This window comes from Astyanax mexicanus, chromosome 15 (assembly GCF_023375975.1).
Source record: "Astyanax mexicanus isolate ESR-SI-001 chromosome 15, AstMex3_surface, whole genome shotgun sequence".
Lineage (NCBI taxonomy): Eukaryota > Metazoa > Chordata > Actinopteri > Characiformes > Acestrorhamphidae > Astyanax > Astyanax mexicanus.
In genome coordinates, this window is record NC_064422.1 from 22,285,095 (window position 1) to 22,304,670 (window position 19,576).

The following is a 19,576-nucleotide window of genomic DNA, read 5'->3' on the forward strand; positions in this document are numbered from 1 at the left end:
TTTCATTAGTTCATCACCAAATATTTAATCTAGTTTAATTTCTTTGTTTGTTTCCTTGTTATTACATTTTCGTACCTTTGCTATTGTATTTTTGACTACTCTCTTGCTTTGGCCTCTTTGTTGTTTCTTTACCCTTGTTTGTGAAACATTTTTTTGTATTTAGACTACTCTTTTTGCCTAGCCCTTTACCTTCTGGATTTCCTTTGTATGTCCCTTTTTGACCAACATCTCTCACTCTTGTATGTTGTTTTCTATCCTTGCTGCCATCTTCTTGTTAACCATGCCCACCCCTCATAAATCATGTAAGCTTAACCTCTTGATTAATAAACCTTGGCAAATTACAGGCCTATCTGATTGTGCTTGTTACAAAGGATACTAATGGTTAACAATGATTTGCTAGCTTTTAGCTTCACAGAAATTTTATCTTTAAAGTAGACTATTCTTTAATTTGCTCAATTAATCTTAATTAAATATATATATATTTTACTTATCACTTAGTCCTTGTGGTGTTGAATCTGCAACAGCAGTTTCAGCAACATACGCATGTGATACATGTGAGTGTGTGAGCATGTTTGTGAGTCAGTGTGTGTGTATTTTACCTTGGCAGCAGCATGAGGGGAGGCTCCCTGGTCCAGGAGAAGAAGTGCCACTTTCTGGTTATCATAGTGCGCAGCCACATGCAGTGGAGTTAGTCCGCTCTACAAGCACACACACACACACACATAGCGCACACGGCTGCATGTAAATTAAAGTAAGACAAACTGTGTGTGGAGAAGTGCCAGCTGATTTTCATCAGATTTACAACACTGAGCAGTGATAGAGGGTATTAACAAGTAACTCAAAACAGCTTTAGTTATCTTAGTTATTGTTCCTGAGAGGCACAAAAGTGTAAAATTCAAACTCATAAATACCCATCAATTTCAATGACCAAAATGAGCTGTAAAACAGTCCTGTGTAAATTATGTGACTGCATGCACTGTCCTACTGCATACTGACAGCTGGTGCGTGTACTTCTGCACATTTTCCTACAGCAGTAGGTTGAAGATTAGAAGGCGTATTGCTGTGTAGAGGCTCTTATGTAATGGGCTAATAGTTCTGCTCTCATGTCAGGCTCATAGTCTCAGTGGGCTGAACAGGGAGTGGTTATAAAAGCTCTCCACTCATTACACCACAGACTGAAAGGTGCAAAGGAGACTGACTTCAATTTTCCATCCTCTGAATAGAGCAGTGCGTATAAAGCAGGCTATAATGTTGTTAAGCTTTAGACTGATGTGCACTGTGCAGTGATACGAATAATATTGGTAACACACCTTCATTATTTTAGTTTTTTTTTTCCTGTTGTAACAGTGCTGGGGCAGAAGTGACACAATCACTGTACTCAGGATGTGCACGTCATGCAGCAGAAACCGTTTATCTCTTAAGAAGCTTGCCTCCACACTGGATTAGTTTACCGGTAATTTTGGGCTGCATTACCTTTCCAGATGCATCTGGTGGCGCTCTCTTCTGCAGCAGAAGGTTGGCTACCTCAATCTTGCCGTATTTAGCTGCCACATGTAGCGGAGTGAATCCCTTCTGGAAAACAAAGAGTTAAAAGCAATTTGAATATAGTAAATAGCCACTCAATCATTTGATCAATCATACTCACTCGAACTGAATCAGTATAATTAGCACTACCCAGTTTATTATTAAGTAATATAGAGCTCTGGATTAAGAAATGAGGAGACCTCTTCAGTTTCTAAATCAGTTTTTCTGATTTTGATATTATAGGTATATGTTTGAGTAAAATGAAAATTGTTGTTTTGTTCTGTAAACTACAGATATTTCTCCCGAATTCCAAATAAAAATATTGTCATTTAGAGCATTTATTTGCAGAAAATTAGAAATGGCTGAACTAACAAAAAAGATACAGAGCTTTCAGACCTCAAACAGTGCAAAGAAAACAAGTTCATATTCATAAAGTTTTAAGAGTTCAGAAATCAATATTTGGTGGAATAACCCTGGTTTTAAATCACAGTTTTTTTAATGCATCTTGGCATGTTCTCCTCCACCAGTCTTACACACTGCTTTTGGATAAAGCAGTTTCTAAATAAATACATTCATTTACCATAAATACATTTCCAATAATATATTTTAAAAATAAACGTTTCCAATAATAGAAATGTGACATTTGTAAAAAAAAAAAAAGTTCTATTTATGCATGTTAAATTGCATTCTCTAAACTTCTATATTATTCTATTTTACTTATATGATGTGATTCCAAACTTTGAAAAAATATGGCATTCGAAGGGTCACTAAGACATTGTGAAAACATGCAGTATTAAACCGAAAAAGTGAGTGTGATAGAGAGAAACACCCTCATCCGTGTTGCACAATTTCCCTGTTCCCTGTTGAGTAATACAATTTCTGGGCCGTTCGAGCTCACCGCAAAAGGTGAAACAGTGGTGTAACACATCTTTTCGTCATGATTGAGAGAGTGCTGAACTGCACTCCACTAATGAAGTTTGTGAGTATATCGACAATGATTGGCATGTTAGTCTTTAAATGAGGTGTGTTCAAGTAAATTTCTTGCATATTGCTATCTTGGCAATGGCAAACACAGGTCACTGACTCAAAGAAAGCAGGCAGATGTTCATTGCTATGTTGGCAACGCAGGTACCTCTTTGCTTCTTACGCACACGTGGACATATAATCAACACATTAGGTTTAAGCAATAATACACTTGAGGTTCATGCTATAATGTGTAATATTGGCACTACGACTGCAGCACAGCAGTGCCAACATTACATGTTATAGCACAACCCTCAAGTGTACCACAGTTCCATTATCGCTGTTTATTGAAAGATTTAAAAGAGTTAAATATTTCTCTAATCCCTTACTAATTAATAAATAGTACTGGTGTCTATGGTATCCCAGGTGTTTGGTAAGATGTGCTAAGGGGCTGGTATGATATTGCCAGGTAGTTGCCATTGAATATATGGTGGCTGCTACAAACTGTCATAATCCGTTGCTACACGGAAACCATACATCCGATTAAAAAGCTGCACTACCTTGTCGGCACTGATTACTTTGGTTTTCAGATATTTAGACTGTTGTTGAAAAATGCTAAGTTCAGACTGGAACCTCTTGAATAAGAATGTAATTAATTGTACATATGTATATATGAAAGCAATTTAATGCAGAATGTCACAATGCAGAATTGTAAAGGTTTATTTTATCAAATATAAAAAATGTAATCACAGTATATGTTTGTATTCTACTGTTTTCTAAAGACAGAGAGTGATGTAGCTCGAGGTCACAGTTTCTGCAAACATGATCAGTCAACACTCCCTTCGTTAGCACATTCCCACGCCATCAGACCTGGCAGCTTTTCAGACATGTTTGTCTAGGTACATCTGTTATAGCCACAGAGCCAAGAAACCAACAGATAAAGCTCTGGAAAAAATGAAGAGACCACTTCAGTTTCTGAATCAGTTTATCTGATTTTGATATTTTTAGGTATATGTTTGAGTAAAACGAACATTCTTGTTTTATTTTATAAACCACAGACATTTTTCTCAAATTCCAAATAAAAATAATGTAATTTAGAGCATTTATTTGCAGAAACTGATAAATGGCTGAAATATCAAAAAAGATGCAGAGCTTTCAGACCTCAAATAATGCAAAGAAAACAAGTTCATATTCAGAAAGGTTTAAGAGTTCAGAAATCAATATTTGGTGGAATAACCCTGGTTTTAATCACAGTTCTCATGCATCTTGGCATGTTCTCCTCCACCAGTCTTACACACTGCTTTTGGATAGCTTTATGACCACTCCTGGTGCAAAAATTCACGCAGTTCAGTTTGGTTTGATGGTTTGTGATCATCCATCTTCCTCTTGATTATATTCCAGAGGATTTAAATTTGGCAAAATCAAAGAAACTCATAATTTGTAAGTGGTCTCTTATTTTTATACACAACTCTGTACTAGTGTGTTATTGTTGTCAGTAAGTGAGTGTATAAAATAAATAACTTGTTTAAAATGTAATTACTAATGACTGAGGTTGTGTCTGTTGAATCTGCTACAGCAGTTTTAGCAACACTGCCATGTGGCTTAACTAACTGGAGAGAGAGGACACGAATAACTATCTGACAGATGTTTCAAGCTATGAGTCAGTGTGTGAGAGTGCGTCATCAATCTGCTTTACAGAGGGGTCACCTTCATTTACACACACACACAAACACACACAATGAGGTGGCCAAATAAAAGTCCTGATCTGAGGTACACATTTACAGCATAACTGCTTTTTTTGCAGAAATGTCTAAACGTGCTAGCTTTACACAGCCACACCCAACAGTGCAGCTTCACATGCTAATCAGGCTGGACAATGACAGTAACTGCTCCTCAAAGCCACATTCATAAAACATAACACAGCATTCATCCTGTATAATCTCAGAATCTCGTTCAGTTCTGCTGTGCTAGTCCTGACCTTTGCCTGAACGTCTTAAGAAGAATAACAGCTCTGATTTAAGGCTCCTGCATATGCGTGTTCCTCAGTTCATCTAATCGCTGAGTCATCTTATAGCAGCTCCATCATCTGCCATGATGCATCACTTCCTGTCTCCTGTAGGAAGTGCTAGTCAGGCAGACCTGTGAGTCTACAGTCAGCGGAAACGAGGTGCACCCTACAAACACCTGAACTGACATTAATGAGGAGGGAAAGTACGTTATAAACTGAATCGTGCACTTTATTTCTGCATGGCTATTAGGGCTGTCAACATTAATTTGGCATCAGTAATATATATTAAATATATAAATAAGTAACTGAAATTCATAGTATCAGATGTTTTCATTACAGGGCCCTTAAAGGGACAGTGTACATATTACTGAATATTTCCCCCAGGCCATTTAAATCCCCCCTATTGTGAGCATGTGTGCAATACCAAACACGTTTTATACTTTTTTATACTCAACAAATTAAATTTTAATTCAGAAACCCTTACAACCAAGATGAGAAGTTTACAATAAAATAAAAAAGTTTCCTTGATCTAATTTATCATAAATGATCTCCCCTCAAACATACAAGTATGTACTAGTATATAAATTGACAACACTTTAAAATATTTTTGCATTTTACATTTCTCACATTCATTCTTTTAATTACATTTAAATATCCACTATAAAAAAAAACTTGTGTTTGAGGAAGAACAAGTGCGATTAATCACAGTTAATCACAGAATATTGTTGTGATTAATCTGGTATTTTTTTCATCAATTGACACTAATTCAATTGAATTAATATAATTGATGCAACAAAGATTTCCAGGGTTGTTTGGTTCAATGTAAAAGACTTCTTAGAAAACTATTATACTGCTTAAGTGAAACTTAAGTGGTTCCCAAATCCAGTTGCAGTTGATAGGCTGTCATTACAGGATTGCTGTACTATTGCTCAACGGTTGCTGTTATATCCCAGATGGTTGTTGCGGTGTTGCTTAATGGTAGCTAGAGTGTTGCTTGACATGGGCTCCAGTAGTATCCCATGTGCATGCTATTGTTTTTCTAATTGGTTGCAATTGTATCGTTAAGGGGTGGCAATGGTATTCCAAGGTGTTTGCTATGGTAATCCAGGTGGTTGCCGTGGTCCAAAATCAGTGCAGTATTTCGCGGAGAATCTTACAGCACTTCATGCTTTCCTCTGCTGACAACTTTTATGTAGATGCGGATTTCATTTTCCAGCAGGATTTGACACATTGTCCACACTGCCAAAAGTACCAATTGGTCTTATATAATACTCTAATTTTCTGGGATACTGACTTTTGGGGTTTCATTAGCTGTAAGCAATAATAATCATCGACTCTGTGTTTAATACATCAATATAATATATAAGTTTTACACTTTAAACTGAATTACTGAAATAAAGCAACTTTTCAATGCTATTCTGACAGCTTCATCACAAACCCAACGAAGCAAACCTAAGACACCAAACACGTCTTTTTTGATTTACTACTTTTTAGGCAGAAGGGAGACAAGTTTCCACTCAGTTTTTTCTTTAAAAGCATTCTCCCACGTTCCCTGAGCTGGTGATGCAGAGGAAATAGAATTCTCATTAATCGAGAGTTTGATCGAGTCTTTACAGAGCAGCTTCTGCTGGCTAAGGTTTCACACCCTAAAGTGCTGAGAGGACAGTGGAAAGTCTACTCAGGAAATGTATGTTTGTGTCTCCCACACACACCACAGCTGGATCTGACCAATACCGATGCTGAACAGTGCCAGCCACCCCCACAGATACTAGAGACGCAGTCGAACTACAGAGACCAGGACCACTGCAGAATCTACATAATTACAATACTACTAACATCTGTAGGTGAGCAAAGATACATATGATAGTGTATTTTTCGCACTATAAGGTGCACATTTAAAATCCTTTCATTTTCCCAGAAATCGTATAATCTAGTGCGTCTTATCTATGAATTTTACCAGTCAGGTTGTAGGCAGCAGTAAAGCCACTCTGCTGAAGTTCAGTGTTATTAAAGAGTTTCAGTGAAGTTTCTCCAGCACCAAGGCTGAAGCAGTATTAGCATTAGCCTCTAACCGCAGTGCTAGCTCTTTTGCCATTCAGAGGTGAGCATATCAGACTGTAGTCTGCATATCAGACTGTAGTCTGCGTGTTTACCATGTTAAAACAAGCTATGTGGAATGAACCACTAGCTAATAGCACTCTGGCATACCAAAACCCTCAGGGTTCCTTGGTCTAGTGTTGTCGGGCGTTGTTTACTAGCGCTAAGCACTGATTACCACGGCTAGCACTGCTAGCTTACTGTAAATAAAAGGAAAAACTTTACTCAGCTTGTTTTTACCACAGTCAACACATAGGCTACAGTCCGATAATACTCGCCCCTGGCTAGCGCTTAGAGAGGTTAACGGCTAATGCTAATGCTGCTCCAGCAGTGGTATCTGGGGTTAGCAGCAGCCCACAGGCTGATAATACTCACCTCTGAATGGCGCAATAGCTGGCGCTTAGCGAAGTTAGCGGCTAATGCTAATACTGCTCCAGCCTTAGTGCTGAAGAACTAAACTGAATCTCCGGTATAACGCTGTACTTCAGCGGAGTGGCTTTACTGCCGATTAATGAGTTTTTTGACTGGTAAATTTCATACACAAGGTGCACTGAATTATAAGGTGCACTGATAATTTTTCGAAAAATGAAAAGTTTTTAAGTGCGCCTTATAGTGCAGAAAATATGGTATGATTTGAGTACAATAACTAAATGTAATTTTGATGGATACCAAAAGCATATAATCAAGTTAAAACACATAAAAAAACTAAATTACATAAATACTATTTGAAGCTATTCTACTTTCAATCTTAAGGGTTTATATATCCACACATTAGTTCCTCACTCTCCTCAACATCATAAATATATGTATATAGCTATGTACACATATAGTGCCGTTTATGTACTAAGTTTTCGACAATGCTTTCATTATATGTGTAAAAGTGTAGTAGGGGAGAAAAATTGGCCAAGACTTTTGGCAGCCGCTCCTTTAAGCTTGAAGGTCAGACCCCCTTCCCATCATTTGATGAGAAGGGACTGAGAGATAGCACTGATGAACAGGGAGGAGATACAGCGGTGGAAGCTGGAGACTTTTAAATGTATATAGTAATTCAGTAAGAAGATAAATATGTTTTAGGCATGGCCCCTAATCATGTTCCCAAATGTAAGACAATTAAGCAAACTGTGTGTGAGTGTGTGTGAGTGTGTACATGTGTGTGAGTGTGACTGACCTTGGTGGTGATGCCCAGTGAAGCGCCCTGATCCAGTAAGATGGATGCCACGTCTTTGTGTCCCTCGCGGGCGGCCAGGTGCAGGGGTGTGTATCCTGACGTGGTGGTGGAGTCGGGACAGGCTCCATGCTGCAGCAGCTGCTGGATGATCTCAGGCTTCCCCAGACGACTGGAGATATGCAGAGGGGTCTGATCATCCTGCACACACACACACACACACACACACACACACGCATTACCTTACATTTGCTCCCTGGATACATTTCTTAGAGACAAATCTTGGCTGTACTAATATCTCTATATCTCTATTCAATATGATTATGATTATGTTTTGTCAAAATGATTCATAGTTTTGTGAAATCTCAAATACATCATGATTCAACTTAATTAGATTTTGGTGCAATTTAGAATCATTCTGAAACTCAAGATGAGCTAGTTATGCAGGTGCTGAATACAAACAATAGAAATACATTAAATCAAAACTATGTTCTATGTTTGCAAACAGACAAAAGATTTTGTTTGATCAAAAAGTAACTTTATTTTAAAAATGATGAGAAACCTCTGAAATATAATTAAAAGGAAGACGGATGATCACAAGCCATCGAAAGTTATGCAAAAGCAGTGTGTAAGACTGGTGGTGGAGAACATGACAAGATGCATGAAAACTGTAATTAAAACCAGAGTTATTCCACCAAATATTGATTTCTGAACTCTGAAATTTATGAATATGAACTTGTTTTCTTTGCATTATTTAAGGTCTGAAAGCTATGCATTGTTTATTATTTCAGCCATTTCTAATTGTCTACAAATAAATGCTCTAAATGACAATATTTTTATTTGGAATTTGGGACAAATGTTGTCCGTGGTTTATAGAATAAAACCACAATGTTCATTTTATTTAAACATATACCTATAAATAGCAAAATCAGAAAAAAATGATTCAGAAACTGAAGTGGTCTCTTAATTCTTTCCAAAGCTGTACACATAACAATTTTATTTTGCCCAGCCCTGGTTTTATATAAAAACTTCTTGTTCATTTGCCCCCAGATTTACAACAAAGAGAATACTGCATGAACAGCAACAGTTCAACATTCAATACAGATTTGCGTGGCAATTAAATGTACAGCATTCCAGCATATTTTATTGCCTCACTCAGAACAATGTAGTAGACTTAATGCCAATTATAAGCTCTTAATATACACTGTACACCTACTCTACACTAACTACTACAGAACAGTACTCTTCTAATAAGGTCATAATAAGGTTAGATTCTGCTACAATATATACTCAATAAGTTCAGATGTGTGTATCTAGAATTGTTTCACTTACCTTGGACTTTGCGTCAACATACGCTCCGTTCTGGACCAGGTATTTGACCACCTCTGTCTGTCCAGCCCTGGCAGCCATGTGGAGCGCTGTCTCTCCTCTCTACAACACACACACACACACACACAAAGCCACACACACAAAGCAACACACACACACACAAGCAACTCAACACCACAATGTATACAGAACCATACCAGTGCACTGCCACACTAAGCCCTTGTGTGCATGTGTATGCATGTGTGTGTATGTGTGTGTGTGTGTGTATGTGTGTATGTGTGTGGAGCCTATTAACTAAAGCCAGCCCTCTTTCCCTCCCAGCCCGTCCTCTCCTGTCTCCTTATTATTATGACTGCTGCGATTAGTAGCGCCCCACACACAGTCAGCCCCGAGCAGGTCTCTACAGAAACAGTTGCCCGACGTCTGAGCGACAGAAGGTGGAGGGGGGCAGTTATAGTCTGGATCTGTAATTACAGGAGTGTTAGCAGACCAGGCCTGCGCTCACACCCCTGTTTAAGCCCAAAGAGCAGGACTATTATTACCCTAAAAGGCCTTCAGGAGTTCCCGCGTCGGGACAGAGGGAAAGCAAAGCTCAGGGGAAAAGTGGCCAATAACAGGTTTCAGATAGGGCCCGGAATTCTTTCCACTGTTCCTGCTTTAACATTATCAAGGTCTTAGCTATTCACTCTGTGTGTATTAGGGGTGTAACGGTACAGAAAATTCACGGTTTGGTTCACACCTCTGTATAAACCTCACGGTTCGCCACGTTTTCGGTATGGTTGGTGGAAAAAATAAAGAGTATGGAACTTATTATAACTTACTATAACAATTTTTTGTTTTATTTTTTGCTATGGAATTTTGTAACGGGGCTCGAGAACTTTCATTAAACGCTTGAAACCAGGGTTCTCTCCTACTGTCATTATGAGAGGCTCCATCTTTTGGACCTTGTTGGAACAAATGCCTTTCAGTGTTTGAGTTCATTAGATTGTTTAAATTATATTATGTTAATGGTGTCAATCACTTAAAAATGAATTAAAACCATGGAAATTAAATGCTGGAATTTTCCAGTTTTATTGTGAGGGGACAGTAATAATAGCGTAGTGCGGTTTAGGTCTGACAGATTAGATTCTTTTGTGCTGTTTTATCTGAGAGAGAGAGAGAGAGAGAGAGAGAGAGACACGCGCACGAGAGAGAGGGAGACACTTGATACATGCGCGCGTAAGAGCGAGAGGCACACGCGCGAAAGAGAGAGAGAGATACACGCGCGCGCACGAGAGAGAGACGGCTAGAGAGAGAGAGAGAGAGAGAGACACTTGATACACGTCCGCGCGCGAGAGAGAGACACACGCGCGCGGGCACGAGAAAGAGAGAGACGGCTAGAGAAAGAGAGAAAGAGAGAGAGAGAGAGAGAGAGAGAGAGAGAGAGAGAGAGATCTGCGCGCGCTCTCAGCAGGCCCCCAGCTTTTCCCTTCCAAAACGTGCCACCGGAAGTGTCAAGTATCCATTCACTTCCATTCATTTCGGGGTGTCTTTGAACTAATAATAAATGTATTTCCAAGCCGTTTTCGATTATGACACGGACCATGTTCTTTTTTACAAAGAACGGCTTTTCTGCCATTTGATCCATAAGATAATAATCTGTTCATAGCTTTAGAAAATAACATTTTTATAGAACTATGCTAACGATGACGTAAAAAGACAGCGACCCAAAATACCGTGCTGTAATGTTTGGAGAAGTTGCTCCTCTTAATTTAAAAGTACAGAGCTGATTGAATTAGAACAGGGTCAAAGTAACGTTTTATTATGCAAATATAATACTACTACTAACAGTGATAATACATTGTAGATAGTAAGATAGCAGTAAATAGAAGTAAGATAGACTATGAGAATTATAATGTATAGATATAACTATAATTTATATTACACATTTATTATTATTATTACAGAGTTTCTAAATGCTTGTTATATAGACAAACTATGAATATTCCTCAGTAAATCCGTGGACTAATATTGGGTATCAGTAATTCTAGTTTTTATCTGCTGTTCATTTAATAAAAGCCCCATTCTGGGACGGAATGGAGCTTTTCTCACTGTGGACTGAATAGGTCTGTGCAGCTCCTATTAACAGTACGGTTGTTTGCACGGCAGGCGAAAGATTTGCATCATGCTGGCGCCTGCGCAATCTCTCACTTTCCCGGTTAACGCCCCACGAGAAGCCGATCAGGAAGTGACACGATTGGCCTCACCTGGCTCCGTTGAAATCAGCGGGATGGCTTGGTCCAGTTAATATATACTGTCAATGGCTCTCAGCACTCTAGTTCCGCATTATGTTCATTGTTTCCACAAGTCTCCTACAGACTGCCTGTGTACCGAGTATTCTACGTGAGTTTGCGCGAACCGAACCGTGACTCCCGTACACGTACTGTTACACCCCTAAGTGTGTATGTCTCTGTATTTGTGTGTGTGTGTGTTTTAGTGGCAGTAGCTCATGAAAGGCTTTGACCGGAGGATGAGGTCGGGGGGTTTGGTCCAGTACTCACAACGTTAGTTGTGTTTGGCGAAGCTCCGTGATTCATCAACTGAGTCACAATGTTTTCATGTCCCATGAAGGCAGCCACATGAATCGGCGTGAGACCCGACTGGTGGAGGGGGATAGAGAGAGTGTGCGAGAGAAAGAGAGAGAGTTAGAAAGTTATGCACCTTTGAAGTGCCAGGCCAGAATTAGCATTACCTCATTGAGTATTAGTAGTGTGCTGCTGTTTTGTGTCAGCTCTCACAGCATCAAGAGGATAAGACTAATGAAAATATATATATAGAAAAAGCTTCAATAGCCTCTAATTTAACCCTTTAGCAAGAACAGGTTTCCACACAGCTAACAGAGAACATTATAAGAAGGTTAAGCAACATTGAAAAGGTTACAGAAATAATGTTTCAGGAACGCTCTAAAAACAAGTGACACAATAATGGTTTAAATCATAACATTGTTAGAAGTTTCTCACATTATGTTAGTCTCAGCGAGACTAATATATACATTATATATACACACTACTTTGACACAAGTGACATTGCAGCAAAGTTACCAAAAGGTTTACAAACAATACATAAAAACGTTTTATGAACATCCTGGACACGGTAGTGTGTAGAAAACGTTCTACTAACCAAAAAAATGCAATGGGATTCAAATGGGACAAAAATGAGCTTTCATTATTAATTAGTATTACCACAACATACAGTGCATTCACAAAATGACCTAAAATGGTGTAGGCATTACAGGTTGCCAGAACTTACTTGCAAACATTTCTCTTCAAAAACTGATTTAACAATCAGCTTTAATGCTACTGATTTATTAAATCTGTCAACTAAACAGCATATCTATATATATGTTATATAATGTTATATATCTATATATATAAATGTTCTGAAAAAGTTTCAGTTTCACCTTAAATGCTGCAGAAAAACAATTTACTCTGGGCAGACCATTACAGGTAGCTAGAAAGGCCCAATCAAAAATTGCAGCAACAACCAGCATTACTTATAAATGAAATCTGTTCACTAATTAGTATTTTCACAACATACAGTGCATCCTCAAAGAGCAGCAACTTTCGGTTTTACCTTAAACATACAGAAATTACAAAAAAAAAAAAAAAAGAAATCCTTTCACAGAATCAAGAAGATGAAAACCCTTTTGCAAGAGCAGGTTTCCACCAAGCTAAGAGAGAACGTTATAAAAAGGTTAAGCAATGTTTTGAAAAGATTACAGAAATAATGTTCCAGAAATGTTCTAGTAACATGTGACACAACTTACACTGGCAGACCATTACAGGTAGCCAACATTCAGCTTCAAAAAATCCTGCAACAACCAGCATTCATTTTACTGATTAATGAAATTTGATTTCTAATTAGTCTTTCCACAACATACAGTGCATCCTTAAAAAGCAGGGACTTTCTGTTTTCTATTAAACATGCAGAAATTACAAAAAAATATATAAATAAAATAAATGACTCTGGGGAATTTTCCATTTTACTCCCTTAAATGAATTAAAGAAAACACTCACACTGGGTAGACCATTACAGGTAGACAGAATGCACTTGCGAAAAAGTCATAAGTAATCATACGGGGTTATGAAAGGGTTATATAACGTTGAAGCAAATCATAGACAGACTGTACAGACCACACAGGCAGACATATCCTCCCATTCTCTCTCTCACCTCCGTCACCGCTTGAATGGAGGCTCCATGCTTCAGCAGTAACTCCATCACTTTGATCCTGTTCTTCTTGCAGGCGATGTGCAGAGGAGTGAATCCATTCTAAAGAAGAGAAAAGGCGACAGTCAGAAGTCTGGCATGTTTCTCCGGCAGCGTGCCGTATGGAAAACGCTGCGCCTTCCTCTTTTCCTTTTTTTCCTCCAGACCTCAGAAGCAGCAGATACACATGTGCGCAGGCTGAAGGAGAAACACTGGGCCTCTGCTGCTGGGAGGTTTGGCAAAGGCTTATTTCTACAGTTTCTTTTCAGTTTCTTCCTTTTTTCCCTCCAATAAACTTCAGAGACACGCCCATTCTGTTCCAATTACTTAAGAGCATGACAGCATGCTCGCAGCCCTCAGCCAAGTCTCTGTGAGTCTGTGTGTGTGTGTGTGTGTGTGTGTGTGTGGGTGGGTGTGTGTGTACATGTTTTACACATCTCCATGGTGCTATTGCGGAACACAGCATGCTCCATGTAACAAGTTTGTCCACGAAAGTAACTAAATCCCTGCTTTCTGTTACTTTTTATAGATTCACAAAAATGCTTGGACGTCCATAGTCAGATTTTCTTTCACTGTGAATAACTAAGAGAATATGGGGCATAAAGAACATAAGAAACGAAGTCCCATGCAACTGTTTGGAGACCTTATAAAATTTGCCTTATGAAACACTGATCTGCCATTCATACCTGGCATTAAAATATGTCCTGGGTTATCCAATGACAAACAATGGCTTAAATGTATAGCTGTTTACACCTGCCATTTTAAAAGTGTCCGTTTTGCACCCCAACCAAGAGCCATTATCCATTAGCTTTGTATGGTGGATTGCTCATTTGGCTGGTGGATGCAATGGTATTGCCATTATGTTGTACATGTTCCAGCAGAGGCAATGACATGGTTAATGAGGGTGGTGCTTTGCTGTATTAACAATGTGTCAAACACATCCTGACTAATAAACCATATATAAGGTATAGAAATTGTGTGCCATGTTTTGTTAAATTTACTGGTAATATTTAACCAGAGATTGTTGCTCTGTCCTCTCTGTCCACTCACCAGTGCTTTGGCATTGGGGTTGGCCTTCTTGTCCACAATGACTTTGGCCACTTTGTAGTGTCCGCAGTGGGCAGCCACATGCAGGGCGGTCAGGTAATCGTTGGTGACATCGTCTACAGGCACCTCATGATGGAGCAGGAGCTGGACACAGTTCAGGTGATCGCCTTGTGTGGCCATGTGCAGCGGAGACAGACCATTCTGGAGGACAAACACAACAGTTTAGTTTTTTTTTTTATATCAGAATGTATATGTTCAAACATAACTTTATATACATATATATATAAACAATCAATTCTGATTGTCACCATGTTGACAACCAGAGACCAGTCTCCTCATTTATAGCATCTCAGAATGGTGATATACATAAATGTATCAATGTGAGTGTGTGTGCTGTCCAATTACAGATTTGTTCACATTACAGAAAGACGTCACTTACATTTATGATTATGAGGTATCAAGAATTTTTGCAATAAATCTGACTCGATGAAATAGTGTGTTCTAATGTTCTAATTGGAACACTGCCAAATTGAATTAAAAAAAAAAATCAATGTTTGTGAAAAGCCAGAACATCCCATTTCTCAGTAAATGCAATCCTAAAATTAAAGCATGGTGGTGGCAGCATCATGTTGCAGGGGTGCCCTTCTTTGGCATGGATTGGGCATCTGGTAAAAGCTGAAGGATTCGGAATGCAAAATATAGGGAGATACAGTCTTTGGAAGACTAGCAAATCCTTCACAAAGGCAGTATCTCCCAAAAGCTCTGTCCTGCATAAGAAGCAGTGCTGCATTGTGTAGCTGTTGTTACAGTATAAATAAAAAGTGTGTCAGAACACATCTTCTGTGACTAGGCAACTTTTTTTTCAGCGTCCCGATTCCAGGAAAGTGAAGCAATGGAAAACTAAATGAAAGGATGAACTACACAGCTTATTCATCACCATTAAGGTCCACATCTGTGTGTGCTTTATGCTGATGGGACAGTACTTTGGTCTTGGAGAGAATCGGAGCTCCGCGGTCCAGCAGCATCTCCACGACCTGTTCATGACCACTTCTGGCTCCGCAGTGGAGAGGCGTTAGACCGTCCTGCAGATTAAAGGACACACACACATGTTAACACAGACATTATGCAGAAAGCCCCAAAACCTCCATTTATCACCCACAGCACCATCATGTCATTTCTGTGCCAAGCCCAACAATAAAGCCCACTCTGCATGAACGTGTTTTGTCTTCTAAACTGCATTGGAAAAATAGATGCATGTAACAGCTGCGTGTAATTTCTGAGCAGTAATGCCAAGCACATGTTGCCCTGAAGTAATGAGACTGGTGTCATTCATCAGACTCAAGCGGAGTGTGTTGTGTGATTATTACATTAAGTTAGTCAGTACTGTGAACACTTTAAGGAGAAGTGAATAACTTACAGTATGTTTCTAATGAAGTTTCTCGGGCATGACAAAAAAAAGCAGTTAAAAGATCCAGGAAAACCCATGGCCCCCACAACTGAATGATCATTTAATAATAAAGACTGCCGTCTGAGCCTGTTCTTTTCTTGTACAGTAGCGTATACTGTGCTATACTGGCTTTGCGGGAAAAAAACACTAAAAACATGAACTCACTTCCTGTGGATTAAATAAATATAGTGTGTAAAAGAAAGTGGGCTCAGTCAGAGTTTAAGCGTGGGCAGTTCTGACCTTGGTTTTGGCGTCGATCCGCGCTCCTCGCTCAAGCAACAGCTTGACCATGTTGCTGTTTCCTCTCTTCGATGCCACATGGAGAGGCGTGATGTCATTCTGGAGAAGGGCAGGACAAATGACATGACATGAGAAACAATGAGAAAACACATACTTTACACACTGTTTCAGTTCCATCTACAGGATAAGCATCTGGGGCTCCTGCACTATGGCTACGTTTACATTACAAGCCACATTGCTCAAATCTGATTTTCTAATCAGATTATCAGGCATCATTAATGACAGCAGAACTTCACTACTCACTCCAATTCCAATAATTCACTTTGCTTTGCCATAAAGGTGGCTAGTGTTTAACCTCAACCTGTTTAACCCTTGTGTGTTGTTCATATTTTTGTTACTAGTTTACTTTGTTACTTGTATTTAATTCAGCAAAATTAAGCAATTTTACATTAAAATGCTTTACGCATGCTTGCTTCACCTAAATTGCAAGCAATATAAACAGCTTACATGGTTAATATTTGCCCTTTACCTTTCTTATGTTACATTTCTTTCAAAAAGTGCTACTCTTTTTTTTTATTAGTTTTTTATTCAATTTTGTTTATCGAACATGTGTTTTGATATATGTTTTTCACAAAAAATGAGCCAGTGCCAATGAGTTTGAGTTAGAAATAATATTTTTTTAGTATCATTTGATGAAAAATGAAAACGGGTCCCACAGACCCGAACACCACACAAGGGTTAAAGGGTGAAAATCAGAAAACTGCACAAATCTTGGACCCCAGGACAGGAATAGCCTAGCAATAGCCTTGGAGTATTAAGCATAGTGTGTTCTGTGATGTTATGCACATAGATGTATTATGAGGTTTAAAAACAAAAGGTTAACAGATTTTACCTCTACATCTATGATATAAGATATAAGCTGTTTTCTGTCTGTAAGATTCAGCAAATAAATAAATACATACACACATAAATATATGATGATTTGTATGATTTTATGTTCATTGCACTGAAATACTGTTTGATCTTGTTATATTTCTTCAATATAACTTTTATATAACCTGTATTTCACAAATCATTCATAAGCAGTAAAATAACTAATGTGGAAAAAGTGGGGTTTGCTGATTGGAATTGATTATTGGATAATAAATGTATATTCTGATGGACAATAGTTCTCAATCTGTTTTAAAAAAAGTGTGTAAGAATACACACATGATGTACATTGCAATGGACACAGGGTCTAAAAGAGTTAAAATACAAAAAAAAAAAAAAAACCAGCATATTCTGTGGCTTTTGCTGTTGAAAGTTGCCTGTAGTTACCTTCTTTTCTTGTAAAGTTATTCATTTGGAGAAAAACACTGTTATCAGGAAGGACATTCTATATTATCTTCTTTAAAAAGTCATGTAAACAGAAAAGGTCATAATTTGTATCATTATTATTTACTGTAAACTGACTCTAAATTATGATCTACTTCTTTTAATGACGCCAGACATTAAAAAAAAAAAACCTGTCAAGCAGTGCAGCACAGCAAAGTGTGTACCGCCCTCTAGTGAGAGCTGCACATTCTATCATGTTATCTCTCTCATACAGACACTCACACACACACACACACACACACACCTTCCTAAAAGCTCTAGTATTTACTGGGCTGAGCTGACTCCTTAATTTCACTATTTAGTAATGTTTGCCTCAAAAAACACACAATCTGGTGCTTTCATGCTACTTCACTGGAAAATTGGAGAAACTTAATCCTAATCCATTCTGTAACTGGGCTGTAACTGTGTGCAATGAGCAGTTTTGTGCAGTGAGGCCCTTCTAACCCTTCAGAGAAGGGGTGACAATGCGTGCATGTAAATAATTACCTAATTTTTAATCAGAAAATATATATCAAAGCTATTGTAAGTGTAAGAATTTGTTTTATAAATTAACTAAAATAAAAAAACAGCAACCAATTCAAAGCATTAGTCTGTGTTTTTTAGTTGCTACAGGACTCTTATGTGACTGACAGCAGTTTTAACCAATCAAAGCTTTTTAAAATGGCTTCTGTCCCCGCGTGACTGTGTGCGCCTTCTCCTGTTTTTGAGAAGGGTGTAGAAATCAATCTATTAGCAAAGTCAAAGCAAGTCTAACCAATCAGAATCATGATTTTCACTACGGGGGCGAGGCCATGTATGTGTAACCCCTTCTCAGCGCTGTGTTGAAGGTGTTACGCGTCGCTTAGTCATAAACGGAGCTCATGCTGGATTAGTTCAATAGTTAGTGAACTATCATGGAATTGCGGCTGCAAATGAGACAGACATTGTGTCACATCATATTAAAAAGGTTTTTTAAGTCTGTCCTTCAATGTGAAACTAATTCACAATAGTAGGCCACCTGACTGGTGAGTTTTTGTGTGTACTTAATGTTTTGGCTGATCTGTCGTACTGTAGACATACAAATGAGTGATCTTTGTTGAACGGCTGTACTTGTGGGCAAATTAAGCATTGATTGTGGGGTCTATTGTACACTTTTGTAGTTGTACTTTTGGGCGACACCCTTGTTCCTTACTGGTGTCGCATAATGCACCTTATAATCCAGTGCACTTTATGTATGAAAATAGACCAGAAAATAGGTGTTTATTGTTAGTGCGCCTTATAATGCAGTGCATACATCAACGCTGCCTCACATCACGTATTCACAGCCATATTTCCTATTCTGGTGCACAAGGTCAGTGTGTAAATATTTCAGCAAATAATCACATGCCCACCCCTTCATCCCATCACACAGACACATGCACACAACCACACACACCCCTCTATAGTCTAAACGTGTCTTCAGAAGAGTCCACACCTCAAGCTTCAGATTCCATTCAAACCCCTGAACTCATATTTCCTTTAGCGTAAGCCGGAGGGCTTTAGCTGTGTGTGTGTGTGTGTGTGTGTGTGTGTGTGAATACGAAGAGTGGTATCAGCAGCTGCACAGAGACATGGCTCAGCACAACTTCATCATATCTTTCTGTTTAAGTTTCCACTTTCACATTTCTCTTAAAGCAGCGCCACTACTGTCTCATGTGGGTATGTGTCCTTAACAGTGTTGGGAGTAACGGCGTTAAAACTAACGGCGTTACTAACGCTGTTACTTTTTTCAGTAACGAGTAATCTAACTAATTACTCTGACTGTAACTATAACGCCGTTACCATTTCCGACACCCCGTTACTGCACGTTACTTTAGCCTCTATGAACTGTTTTTTTGTTGTAACTTTGGTTTGCCCTGGTTAACCCCTCCTCTTTCCGGTGAACTTGAGCTTCTGGTCGCTGTGCCTGTGGTTTGGCGTGGTGAAGTGAGGCACAATTGTGACGATTTGCTGCTCTAATCAATTCAGTGATTGCCCTGGACAGGCCAAGTTCCGATCTAAGGAAGTTAATCTTTTTTTAGCTGCTCCGGTTTTTGTGGTGCTGCTGCTTTCTCTTTTAGAGCTTAGATTCTCTGCCCGAACCCGACCTGACCCAAAGACCGTCCCAAAATCGGGCTCC

General features: G+C 38.8%; 1 protein-coding gene across 36 annotated transcripts in view; it reads right to left on the reverse strand.

The window, feature by feature from the left end:
• Positions 1-19,576, reverse strand: part of ank3b (ankyrin 3b) — a 177,924-nt gene that overhangs the window by 63,984 nt on the left and 94,364 nt on the right. For 31 of the 36 annotated variants that reach the window (XM_049464977.1, XM_049464984.1, XM_049464983.1 and 28 more), the window contains 9 exons: positions 16,066-16,164; positions 15,362-15,460; positions 14,382-14,579; positions 13,296-13,394; positions 11,627-11,725; positions 9,090-9,188; positions 7,761-7,958; positions 1,474-1,572; positions 600-698 (listed from right to left, as the gene is read on the reverse strand). In XM_049464977.1, the coding sequence (XP_049320934.1) occupies positions 600-698; positions 1,474-1,572; positions 7,761-7,958; positions 9,090-9,188; positions 11,627-11,725; positions 13,296-13,394; positions 14,382-14,579; positions 15,362-15,460; positions 16,066-16,164 (1,089 nt within the window). The remainder of the gene's footprint in view (positions 1-599; positions 699-1,473; positions 1,573-7,760; positions 7,959-9,089; positions 9,189-11,626; positions 11,726-13,295; positions 13,395-14,381; positions 14,580-15,361; positions 15,461-16,065; positions 16,165-19,576) is intronic. The other 5 variants (XM_049464979.1, XM_049464978.1, XM_049464997.1 and 2 more) reach the window with 1 other exon arrangement.